The 13,805-nt window shown below is 41.6% G+C and overlaps 1 protein-coding gene across 2 annotated transcripts in view; it reads right to left on the reverse strand.

The window, feature by feature from the left end:
* Window positions 1–2,107: 2,107 nt before the first annotated feature.
* The window catches only part of PWWP2A (PWWP domain containing 2A), a 70,504-nt gene continuing 58,806 nt past the window's right edge, over window positions 2,108–13,805 (reverse strand). For both annotated transcript variants that reach the window (XM_030211498.1, XM_030211495.1), the window contains exon 3: window positions 2,108–3,442. In XM_030211498.1, the coding sequence (XP_030067358.1) occupies window positions 3,429–3,442 (14 nt within the window). In that variant the 3' untranslated portion in view covers window positions 2,108–3,428. The remainder of the gene's footprint in view (window positions 3,443–13,805) is intronic.

The following is a 13,805-nucleotide window of genomic DNA, read 5'->3' on the forward strand; positions in this document are numbered from 1 at the left end:
TGATACTTTTGAAATCAGTACTGACCTATGCATCAGCATGGAAGGGCTCTTTGGGTATATATACTCAACATAATCAAAATTTCAGTCATTGTTAGAGACGTTTAGAGAACAGCCACTATTGTTACCTGGCAGATCAAATGTCATAAGAGTCATGTATGTTGTTACTCACACACGTGTTTTGATTTTTATATTCAGCTTTCAGCTAGTTGGCTTGTAAGTATGAGGGGGGGGGGGGGGGGGAGAATGATAATTTATAATCTTACATGCACATTTGGTGGATGGAGGAGTGGCCTAGTGTTAGGGTGGTGGACTTTGGTCCTGAGGAACTGAGTTCAATTCCCACTTCAGGCACAGGCAGCTCCTTGTGACTCTGGGCAAGTCACATTGAGCCTGCCATGAGTGGGAAAGCACGGGGTACAAATGTAACAAAAATAAATATCATACCATATTTATTCCTTTTTATTAAAAAGATACGTGCTACTAGAGTGCCTAATAGCCAAAGCCTCTGTTTAATTCTGTTTGAGAGAGAGGACATCACATGGATTGCTATGAGGACATTGATCTCTTGCCATTTGCCCTCTGGACAAGTTAATGTAAATAGCCTCCTATGGCTAGAAACCAAAGACAAGTATTGATCTTGAGTATTGCTTTAAAATCCCTCACTGTTGGAAATGAGCATCCATAAGTAAGTATTGAATGATGTATTAGAGATTCACCAGCACATCAAGTCCCTCTTAGAAATAAAGCTTTGCATTCACAGTGAACACAATAGACAGTCCTGGATGGTTTCTGTTGTGAGCTGAGTCACACTGACTGCCTAAGCATTGTAGTATTGTTTTCCATGTGATCTGGAAGACAACTTAGTATTTAAAGATTGTGGGTGAATGTACTTAGTGTTCTATGGCAGGCTAAGGGAAGATCCACGAGAAGATACAACCATAATGTTTAAGAAAAATCAAGACTTTATTTGAATAAATGTTACACAACATTCTTCCACATTTAAACTCTTGAGCAAACCTGAAAGCTGAATCACAATTGTTTCATTCTTTTCAAGTCTATGAAATGAAGAAGGCAAAGTGGCTGTTCAAACTACTTAAAGGATGGGTGGAGCACAGCTTAAATATTAAGCAGCTAAAGCAAAAATACAGCACTGTAACATCTACATCGTTAAACATCCCTGACAACAAGTTTCATTAATTTAGCAAAAAAATTAAAATTAGAACAAAACTACAGTACTTTTCAGGGGAAAAAGTAGTGGATTTTCAGGTTGACATAATTTCCAAGTTGTTTTCTGATGCATTATCTCTCCCCACCTCCTTCCCCCCCCCCCCCCCCCCCCCCCCCCCCCCCCCCCCCCATGCCCATGCCTATCCCTTCCCCTTCTTAACCTCTCCCCACCCCCCACCCCATGAAAATTTGCCAAGCTATAAAACAATCATTACTTTATATTCCAGAATCCTAGGTCGCCTGCACCTCTGGGGCTACATGGGAGAAGGGCCAGCCCCACCCTCATCCTCCAATTAGGAGGAAAAAAGCTCAAAAGAATTTTATAGTCTTATGAAAACTCAAAATGTTGCATCTTACTCTGAAAAATAAAAGAAATAAGAAACCTGGTGTACAATAATTTAGTGTTTTCTAAAACTACACAGTCTTTCAACATTATAAATAAATTAAAATCTGCACCTACAATACCATACTGCATCCTTAAGCTTTTTCTCAACAGAACTTGTTATATGATTACCAAATCTGTCCTTTTCGGCACATTAGTGCGTTTTACCCTTTAAGTAAACAAGGTATATTGTGCTGAAAACAGGAAAAGGAATGAAACATGCTTCTCTTTTGTTCCTAGTCTAGCAACTCATTTTATTTGTGTTGGGCTTAGCCCTTCTTTTACAGGTGCAATATATTACAGGGAAGGGGAACCGGATGCATCTTGTCAGTCTGCAGAAGGTTAGTTGACTTATTTTTAGCGTCAAGAAATACTTGACTATGTAGTTTAAAAGCATATACCCCACTCACTGCATTGAGATAATTTTGTTATTGTTTGAAGAGCTGTTGGAGAATAAACTAGTACTGTATGAACAAAATGTTACTTACGAGTTGTTTATTAAGCTTTTTAAAGTGTGCCTCTCTCCATAATGGCCATTTCTTCTCCCTCTAAAGAAGAGAGAAGGCACCAATTTTTTTTTAAATAAATTTTCTGTCTCCTGTTTCTAAAGAAAATTGCATTATCATGCATCAAGATTGACAGGACCATGTATTCACAGCTGCAGAAGGAATGTAAATAAATCTGCCAATGGACTGCATGGGTGACACTCATAAAAATGAGTGACATCAAATCATGGAAAGGTCTTGCAAGTTTAAATAGGAGCCACCCTTACTACGTACTTGGTCAGAGTAGTTCCATCAATCCAACTTCTGTTGCCTCCTGCTGGATTCTGTTAGTCCAGATAATCTAATTCTCTACAAAGGGTAAGTATCAGGCAACCTGCCAGAACTCTTCATCCTGCTACTGCATGTCTTACTGTTAGAAAATAAAAAAAATTGCTGCCTTTTAGTGATGCAAATAACTAAAGTTTGAGTTATAATGAAAAACCTTTCATCACTAGTTGGATTTTTCTTTTTGAGCTATTGGGCTCCACAGTACCTTGCTGCTCAAAACAGCACGGTTATCTTCTCAGAGGAATTACATGCTGGAAAAGGCTGCAGAAATCAGTCGGGAGTGGATATTCCTATTTATGCAAGAGATAAAATGCCAGCCATGAGAAAGTATGAACTTGTCCCCATTTGCCTTCCATTGGGGGTGGCTCTTTTCTAGCACCATTCTTCTGTATACTCTGCTTGTTCTTCATATGGAAAAATGGTGGCCTTACAATGCATCTGCTTTAAAGGCATCAAGGGCAAGCTCTATTCACACAAGCAATAGGCACAGAATTAAACCTTTTAGTAAAATTTGGAAAACAAAAAAACTATACCACAAGAGAGAAAATATTAAGGTTCCAGATGTCCAGTCCTGTTACGCCATTTGGCTCCATCAAAGCGGAAACAGCAGAGTCATGACAAAACACGTGTGTGATTCCTGGTTCTGAGAATTCAAGGTCCTTTTGTAGGTTCACATCGGCCTGTCTTTTCCCATTTCATGCATTATTGCAAAAGATTTATAAAATATTTCCTAAAATGTCTTCTTAAGATTCAAAGCAGAAATGATTTACAATAGATAAACATCCTGACAATGGTGTTTCTGAAAGTTTGTTGGGGTTTTTTCACAGATTCTAGTCACTTCTTCATGATGGGATCCCAGAGGGGGAAAGTTAACACACTACATTTCAGTCCTGCCATTGTTTTTGCAAGCATGAGCTGAGCTGAGCTGTTATTGCTCCTCCTCCTCCTGGCAGTATAGGGAATTTCCAATACACAGAGCAATCCCCCTAATGTCTCTGAGCTAGAAAAAAAGAAAAAATAGTTTAGTACTTTACAGATGACGATCTTTAGGAAGGCTATAAAGTTCTTGGTCATAGTCCAAACAATTTAATAAGCATTGCAAAAGACTTTATTTGCCATAAAAGCCGATGTTAGTCAACTTGTTCATGGCCTTTCAGAGGAAAATAATTCCACTGTGCAACCCTATAAAATGTTTCATCAACCAAGCTTGGTATGTTGGTATCTATTAAACTCTTTGAGTCAGCCTCTCCAGCACAGGTGTAGCAGTCTACTATTTGATATACTTGGATTGTTTAGTCCGAGACTCAGATTGATTTCCTCCCCGCCCCCCCCCCCCCCCACCACCACCCCCATGGCGTGTCTGTGGGGGAAGTGACTTGTACATGTGGCCCACCATAGCAAGTGAAAAGGATCAGGGTAAGTTGGAATATTTTAAGTAGGAAGTTGCACAGTTATGGTTATACTTCAAGATCTGATATCAGTAAAGAACCATGTGTTGTTCTTTAAGCAGTTACTGGTATGTTAGTTATGGGCTCAATAACACTTCCATATTAAAATCTGTAAGTCTGCCTTAATGACTGTTGCACTGAGATCAGTGGTGTGCTGGAGCCGGCTCGCAAGAGCCGGTTGTTAACTTTGCTCAGCTCTTGCAAGCCGGTTGTTGAATTGCGTGAGCCGGCTCTCTTCCTCCCTCCCAATCCGGTCCCTTAAGTCAGCGACTTCACGAATTCCTCGAGGTCGCTGCAAGCGCTGACTCTCCCACGCTGGCGCTGCAGGTTCGCATTTTAAAAATGGCCACCGAGACTTCCAGAGGTGGCCTCGCGAGACTTCTGCCGAAGTCTTGGAGGCCACCCTTGTAAGTCTCGGTGGCCATTTTGAATCGCAAACCTGCAGCGCCAGCGGGGGAGAGTCAGCGCTTGCAGTGACCCCGAAGAATTTGTGAAGTTGCTGACGTAAGGGACCGGATCCGAAGGGAGGAGGGAAGGAGTTGAATTCGCCGAACTCGGGAGGGGGTGGCAGGGGAGAGAAGGGAGTCACTGGGCATTTGTGAATGGAATGGAGGGGAGGGGAGAGAAGGGTTGCTATAGATGCAGGGCAGGGGAGAGGAGGGTCACTGCTGGACATAGGTGGATGGAGGGCAGGGGAGAGGAGGGTCACTGCTGGACATGGGTGCATGCAGGGCGGGGGACAGGAGGGTCACTGGACATGGGTGGATGGAGGGCAGGGGAGAGAAGGGTCACTGCTGGACATGGGTGCATGCAGGGCAGGGGACAGGAGGATCGCTGGGTATAGGTCCATGCAGGGCAGGGGACAGGAGGGTCACTGTACATGGGTGGATGGAGGGCAGGGGAGAGGAGGGGAGAGAGAAGAAATGCTGGACATGGATGGAGGGGAGAGAAGAGTGAGGAAGGAGATGAGATGAGGGAAAAGGAAGAGAGGAGAAAAACTGCACATGGATGAAGAAAATAGGCAGAAGCTGAGGACCAGAAATGAAGAAGAAAGGAAGAAAGAAATAAATGGAAAGTAAGCCCTGGAAACGGAGTTAAGAGGACAGATAGCAACAGAATCGGATACTGGGCCAGCATGATCAGAAAAACAGTCACCAGACAACAAAGGTAGAAAAAAAAATCATTCTATTTTCATTATAGTGTTTGGAATATGTTCACTTTGAAAATCAGGTGCTCAACATTAAAAGTTTATATTTATTTACTTATTTATGGCATTTTATCCCATATTAAACATGAATTAGATTGGAACCTGCGATCATTTAATTTTTTTTTCCTGGAGAGAGTAATGCATTCCCCCCCCCCCCCCCCCCCCCGGCTATAGCCAGCTCTGCAATTTTTTTTGGGGGGGGGGCGCAGAGGTGGACGGGGGGGGGGGGGGGAGCCGAGGTGGACCGGGCAGAGAGCCTGTTGTTAAAAATTTACCAGCACACCACTGACTGAGATGCTGTTTTCTCTGAAAACTGGGTAAAATGGCTGTGAAATTTCATAACATTTACTTTGAGAGGTTTTAGAGACAGAAAAATCATTTAATTGTTTGTTGTGAATTTTTTTTATACCGCCTGTGAACGGCAATGCATGTCCAAGCGGTATACAATCTAAAAATGTAAACAACCAAGAAAAAAAGCTCCAAGAATTGGACAGGAAAGAGGACACCATTCGATCCAGATTAGGCATTCACTCGTATTAAACAACAGTAATGCTGTGTTGTATGAGTTATCTAATTCAAAACTCATGTCCATTTTAAAATCAGATTTTGCATCTGATTAGAGAACAGCCTGATGTTGCACTTTGGTGTTTAAAAAGCTCTTAAATTTGGATGTTTTGCAGAAATTTGTGAAATTAACTGCTTCTAACTGGGTTAAAACTCCAAAGTATTTGGAGGTCCTTTTACAAAGGTGTGCTAGCGTTATTAGCACGGGCTAAAAATAAGCACGCGCTAAACATTAGTCAGCCATATATTTCTATGGGCATCACTAGCATTTAGCATGTGTTAATGATTAGCGCGCCCTAAAACCACTAGTGCACCTTTGTTAAAGACCCCCTTGATTAGCAATTGTTACATGGCAAACAATGGCTTATAAGACAGATTGTCTTCCTCTACAATTTTCTACCATTTTAGGAAGAGCGGCTAAATTCAACTCTCAGTTCTACGCCTAGAATTACCCTCTACATATGACCTATTCATTGATGGATATGGTTATAGCAGTAGCTGCTTTCTGCAGGTTTCTCCAGCCTTCACAGCAGCCTGAAGCAATCGGCCACCACTCTCTGCATATAGCCTTGTATTTTTCACTTAGTAACCTTCTAAAGCAGTGCTTATTGATCATTTTGTGGTTGTGTCCTATGGTTACAGCCAAATAACCCCTTCCCCAAGGTGTAAAATGATAAAGACTCGGAGACGAAGGGGAGGAATATGTAGAAGCTGACAAAGATAAGGTGAAATATTAACAAATTATTTCTTCTATTCTGTGTTTACAGCTGAAGAGCCAGAAGCAAGACCACAGGAGACAAACACAAATAGGAATGGAGGTATGGTAGACCCTGAACAATTTTCAGAGGATTGTGTTCGTGAGGAGCTGGCAAAACTAAAGGTGGACAAAGCAATGGGGCCGGGTGGCATACATCTGAGGATACTGAAGAAACTTGGGGACGTTCTGGCAGCTCCACTGGCTGACTCTTTCAATGCTGAGTGGTTCCGGAGGACTAGAGAAGGGCAGATGTGGTCCCTCTCCACAAAAATGAAAGTAAGGACAAGTTTGGGAACTACAGGCACTGTAGAAGTTTTTGACTTCTGTGGTAAGTAAATTAATGAAAAGCTTTTAAAACAAAGAATAGAGAAGTTTCTGGAATCCAATGGATTACAGGGCCCAAGGCGGCATAGTTTCACTAGAGGCAGGTCTTGCCATTCAAATCTGATTAATTTCTTTGACTGGGTGACCAGAGAGAGATGGATCGAAGGAGACCGCTAGATGTGGTGTATTTAGATTTTAGCAAAGCTTTGGTAAATGGAGCTCACTCTGAGGAAAGGGATGTTATCAGTGTGTGCGGCAAGGTTTGATTCTTGGGCCGTTTTTTTTTTTTTTTTTACATTTTTTAAGTGATATTGCTAAAGGACTGTCTGGTAAGATTTGCCTCTTTGCAGATGATACTAAAACTAGCAATAGAGTGGACACCCCTGATGGTGTGGATAACATGAGGAAGGAACTAGCAAAGCTTGAAAAATTGTCCAGAAGTTAGCAGCTAAGATTTAGGGCCCTGTTTACAAAGACATGCTAGCATTCTTTAGCACACTCTGTGTAGACGCTCACAATATTCCTATATGTGCCTACACAGCGTGCGCTAATTTTTAGCACATGCAAAAGAATGCTAGCACGCCTTTATAAACATAGCCCTCAATGCTAAAAAATGCAGGGTCAAGCATTTGGGCAGCAAAAACTTGAGGGAATAGTACAGTTTAGGGAGTGAAGAACTTTGTGTATGAAAGAGAAGCGGGACTTGGGTGTGATTGTATGTGATGGTCATACAGGTAGAAAAGGTGAAGGCACATAGGGAGAGGAATGGCCAGTAGACAAAAAGAAAGAGGTAGAAATGCCTCTGTTTGATGAGACCTCATTTAGAATGTTGTGTACAATTCTGGAGACCATCCCATTTTGAAGGTGCAAAATTGCCCCAGAGGGCAGCTACTAAAATGGTCAGTGGTCTTCGTCATAAAGTATATGGGGACAAAGATCTGAACATGCATACTTTAGAAAAAAAAGGTGGGAGAGGAACATTTAAATACCTGCAAGGTATAAATTCACAGGAGGAGAGTCTTTCAATTGAAGGGAAGCTGTGGAACGAGGGGGCATAGGATGAAGGTAAAAGGGGAGAGACTAGGAAGTAACCTGAGGAAATATTTCTTCATAGATTCATGGAATGGCCTCCCAGTGGTGGTAGAGACAAACTATATCTGAATTCAAGAAAGCATGGGCCAAGTATATAGTATGTTTTAACGGAAAGGAAGGGTTTGTAGGTGCCTTGGATGGACAGATTGCAGAGGCTATATGATCTTTATCTGCCTTCATTTTTCTCTGTTTACCTATGGAAAGCCCATCCAGGTTGTGACCTCAAATGCAGGTTTTGTGACCCCACTTGGAGTTCCAGCCCACAGTTTGGGAAGCTGTGTTCTAAAGTTTCATAAGACTAAATATTCAAACCACTTCTTTCATTTCTTCTGCTGTTAATCTGCCCCCCCCCCCCCCCCTCCAGTCAAGCATGGAAATACATTTTTAACCAGATGAACAAGCAGCACTGTTTGTGCTGATCAGAGCACCACACTGGCAGTGCTACAAGTAACTCATAAATAAAATAAGGCCAGGCAATTTGCACTCTCTCCCCTGGCTAAAGGAGTTGGAGTCTTCCAACAAAAGTGAGAGACTTAGCTCTCCAACCAGTGCCCCGAGAGCTTGCCAACATTAGAAAGCTGATTAGGTTGTGAATGTTAATGTGGTGGTTATATTTGTAGTCTCAAAAAGATGGAAAAAGGAATCTGTCTCTGTAACAATGCTAAATCCCTAAGATCCCAATAAAAATAACAATTAAAGCTTCTCAATACATCTTAAACAATTCGTTTGATATAAGGGAAAATACCTCAGTGGCTCTCATGGCTCCAAATAAGGAGCCCATGGAAGAACCTCATAATCATACCACCATCATTGGTCATAAACCCTTACTTTGTATATGAACGGTGACACTCAAATTTGTATATAAACTTGTGACATATTCCAAATCTCAGTGCAAAACTACAATTACTTTACAATATCATTCATGTAGAAATACCCAAATGATCATGAACACTTAAAATATCTTAGAAAACAAATCTGATGCCTTTAAGTTCAGTGGAGTTGTCTGTTTCGCCGACTGAGGCTTCGTTGGGAGCAAAAACCATCACAGCTTATATAAGACAGGCAGAAAGACAGAAGAGCTGAAAACCAGCATAACCTTTTGCTGTCTAAGAACTAATATATATATATATATATATATATATATATATATATATATATATATATATATACAGTGCACTCCATTTAAATGCAGGTCGGATAAGCGCATGCTCTGTTTAACTGCATGCCGTACTTCAGTCCTGTTTTTTGCGCCATCAATTTCTATGGGGACAAACTTCGGTTTAGCGCACCACTGATAAGTGCAAGATTCGCTTATATACATGGTTTAAGACCGCTCCTTTGCAGGAAAGACTCCGCATAAGCGCACGCACGGAATATGGAAGCTGATTGGCACGTGACAAAGGGGAGGTAAATTTGAAATCTCGTTGGTTAACTGCCACAGGCAGAATAAGCAAAAGAATGTTGTTAGAGTGTACACTGGAGTCATCGTTGTGCAACTGTAAGACGTTAACACTGGCTGAACAAATAGAAGTTCTTAAAAAATTAGAAAACAAAGTCAAGCATCTATTGCTAAAGAATATGGTGTCAATACCAGTCAAATTTCACGTATCTTGAAGCAGAAAGACCAGCTTCTGGAAGACTGGCAAAACAATACGAATCCACACCGGAAACGTAAACGGGCGGGAAAAGCTGAGGATGTAGAAGATGCTCTTCTTCGGTGGTTTTCTCAAGTCAGGAGCAGACAGTTTCCTGTCAGTGGTCCACTGTTTATGGAGAAAGCTAATCAGCTAGCTGAAAGTCTTGGACTAACTGAATTCAAAGCCACTGTTGGATGGTTGGAAAGATGGAAGGAGAGGAACATAAAATTCAAGAAACAGCATGGTGAAAAACAAGACGCTGATGACTTTGGTGCTGAAAATTGGGTTGTTTCAGTTCTTCCTACCATCTTGAACGAGTTTGCACCTCATGACATTTTCAATGCTGACGAAAATGGTCTCTACTGGCAAGCGATTCCTGATGGAACACTTGCATTCAAACAAGCCAAAACTACAGGAAGTAAAACGTCGAAGGACCGAATGATGATCCTCCTTTGCTGCAATATGGATGGGAGTGAGAAGTTGGAACCACTCATCATTGGAAAGAGCAAACAGCCCCGTTGCTTCAAGAATGTTAAGCGACTTCCTGTGTCATACAAGGCTAATGCAAATTCATGGATGACTGGGGAAATTTGGAAGCAGTGGCTAAAGAAGTTAGACACTAAAATGCGGGCACAAAAGCATCAGATTTTGTTGCTTTATGATAATTGTGCTGCACACAGTGATGATGTCAGGCTGTCTAACGTCAAGATGGTCTTCCTGCCACCAAACACTAACTCTCTGATTCAACCTATGGATCAGGGTCTAATAGACAATTTCAAACAACATTATCAGGCTCTTGTGCTATGTTGTCTGATGAGCATTATGGATGACCAGACTGGCAAGGATAAACGTGCTGTTGAACTGGCTCGTAATCTATCACTGTTGGATTCCCTACATATGCAGAAAGAAGCCTGGAATCATGTTACACGGGCAAGCTTTGTTAAAGATGTGGAGAGGGATGAAACAGATGCAGCTGTTGCAAACACGTCAGATGAACAGGCTATTGACATCCCAGCCGGTGTTACTGAAGAGGAGTTTCATCACTACGTAGCTGTTGATTACGATCTACAAACAGCTGACGACAGCACTGATGTCAAGATATGCGCCTACGCGCAGGCAACGGCTGATGATGAAACAGATGATGAAATGATCAGCGAAGCACATGCTGACGAAATTCAACAACCTCCTGTCGTTTTTGCAAGAGCGCTGGATAGTCTCAACACCGTGCAGGCCTATCTGGAGGCCACTGGATGTCAGTGCTATGACAGTTTTTACCGTCTGGCAGACGTAGTCTATGGAACTCACAGACCCAATAGTGTACAGAGGACTATGACTGATTACTTCAAGTAAGCCTTACGTCAGTTAACAGAGACTGTATGCTGTATGTATAATAAACAGTACTGTGCATATGTTTATCAGATGTCAAGCTTCTTTGGGTCACAATGGTTAAGTGCACGCTTCGGTTAACTGCATGCATTTCTTTGGTCCAGACCCTTGCACTTAAGCGGATTGCACTGTATATATTAAAAGCTATCAAATGGTCATTACTTATATATATTTGTGTTTTAGATTTCATGAGCACATAATCATTGCGCTGGTTTACAGCGGTTTTCAGCTCTTCTATCAGCTTATATATGCTGTAACAGTTTTTGATCCTGAAGAAGCCTTGGTCGGCAAAACGAACAGCTCCACTGAGCTTAAGAGCATCAGATTTGTTTTCTAAGATAAGTGTTCATGATCATTTGGGTAATTCTACATGATATTGTAAAGTAACTGTGGTTTTGAAATGAGAATTGGAATATGTCACAAGTTTATATACAAATTTGAGTGTCACCATTCATATACAAAATAAGGGTTTTTGACCGATGATGGTGGTATGGTTGTGAGGTTCTTCCATGGGCTCCTTATTTGGAACCATGAGAGCCACTGAGGTCTTTTCCCTTATATCAAACAAATAGTTTAAGATTTATTGAGAAGATTTTTTATTGGGATTTTAGAGATTTAGTAGTTATATTTATAACTTTTAACCCTATTTAGGTTTATTACTTCTAGCTCTAGATCTGAGCAATTTACATGTATAAGATACATTTACCTATCACCATGAAGCTTCTTAATTCCAGAGCCTATAGCCTTGTTTCTACAATATGTACCTCAGAGCCTAGAAATAGCAATAGTAATATTTGTTTCATATTGCCCTGGAGCCATACTAAAATGTTAATGATAACAGCACTGTGATGTTTCAAAGGAGTAAACTGTCTCCCAAATACCACCAACTTCATTCAAAAATCACTGCATTAGAGGAACTAAAACTCAGAGCAAATATTGTAAGACTGCTGATTCACAGGGGCGGGGGGAACTGCAGTGCCACCCAGTGAAATCTGCCTAATTAGCTTCTGACACAAAGAATGTGCTTTGTTCTGCTGACTAAGAGATATCGGGGATCCCAGTGGTGTGTGGGAGAGGAAACTATAATCCTCACCAACCAAAGAGAAGGCAAAAGTGCAAGAGGTCAAACACCTTCGTAATAGTACTTAAAAGATCACCTTATTGCCACACCAACGCTACCACCAGCACTCCTTGAGAACTATAGGACTAGTGAATGCCAGATCAGCTGCAAAGAAATCCTTGGTGATCTATGATGTCATACATGAACAGCATCTTGACATCCTAGCAATAAGTGAAACCTGGCTAGATGAAAGTGGCTTCAATATCCAACATCAACCAAGACCAGGAAGACAGGGTTGGAGGTGTAGCAGTCTTGATTTGGGATACAATCAAACTGTGCAGAATCTCCATCCCCTAGCTAAATGAATCAAAATCTCTTTTAATAATCCATCTTGAAGAGGAGAAACCAATCTGGCTACTCATGGTATACCAAGCACCTCGTAACAACACATTATCTGTGCAAGAACTCCTAAACCTGATTACTCGTGACCCTGAATTACCCTAGGATGGTGATCACACAGGTATCAATTCTCCAACCCATGAAAAGGGTCACCTACTTGATTTGGTATTCTACAAAGGGGTTGACATCCCCTATCATGGTCAGATCATTTCCTAATTACATTTTCCCTAAGTGACCACCTGAAACAAATGGCACATCACAGAGTTTGGAAGGAGATCAGAGACAAAAAAAAAGAAAAGCTGACCACTGAGAATTTCCTAGAGACCGTGGATTATCCACAAGTGGATGAAAAGACAACTACAGTGTCGGAACAGGTTGACATTTGGAATACACACTTAGCCAAGACTTTAGGAAAAACGGCACCACTAAAGAAAAGGTCCTATGCCTCACTCACAAACACTCACCTTGGTTTTCTCCAGAAGGACGGATGAAGACAAGCTAAACTGTAGCAAGCACTCAACAAAGTATTGCCAAGCCTTAACAGCAACCAAAAAAAAAAACAATTATTTCTCTCAATGCATTGCACAGGCTGCCAATTCAACCAAGCAGCTGTTCAGTATAGTAAACAGCCTACTGCAACCCCCACAACAGAACAGCCTGCCCAGTAAAAACTGAACTGCAATGATTTTGCTGCATACTTTACCAACAAAATTAAAAGTCTCCGCCAGGATTTACAGGTAATCCCTCCCAGCCTCCAATCAGTTAACCATGCGTGCAAAAACTCGCCTCCTCCTGACAGCAACACTTTTAACCCAATAATAGAGGACAGCCTTGACAAAATCCTCTGACCTGCTCCCTCGACCCCTGCTCATCAAAGATAGTGCAGCAGGCAAGTATGGGCCTCATAGAAGGTGCCACTAAAATTGTGAACTCCTCTCTTTCTAATGGGCAACTACCAACAGCATTGAAAAGGGCAGTGGTTCACCCTTTGCTAAAGAAAAACAACCTTGACCATGAGAAACCTGAAAGTTACCGGCCAGTATCCAACATTCCATTTCTAGGAAAACATAGAACAAAGAATCTGTGTCAACTCAATAATTGGCTGGAAGAGAGAAACTGGCTAGATCCATGTCAGTCTGGATTCAGACCCAGTTATGGAACAGAAACATTCTTCATATCCCTACTACATGATCCTCAAAGAAACTGAGACGGCAGAAACAAGTATCAGTGGAACAGTGCTTGCATGGTTCAGATCCTATCTATCAGACAGGCAACAATCCACAATGTCTGACAGCACCTCATCGCCACCATGGCCACTGACCTGCGGGGTACCACAAGGATTGATACTGTCACCTATTCTATTCAATATCTACCTCAAGCCACTAGCCGAGCTGATTAGGTCAATAGACACTCAGTTCTACATCTACATGGATGATATGCAGCTTCTTATACCCATTGAACCTGACTTACCTACAGCCCTGAATAAACT

The sequence above is a fragment of the Microcaecilia unicolor genome, chromosome 8 (genome assembly GCF_901765095.1).
Source record: "Microcaecilia unicolor chromosome 8, aMicUni1.1, whole genome shotgun sequence".
Classification (NCBI taxonomy): domain Eukaryota; kingdom Metazoa; phylum Chordata; class Amphibia; order Gymnophiona; family Siphonopidae; genus Microcaecilia; species Microcaecilia unicolor.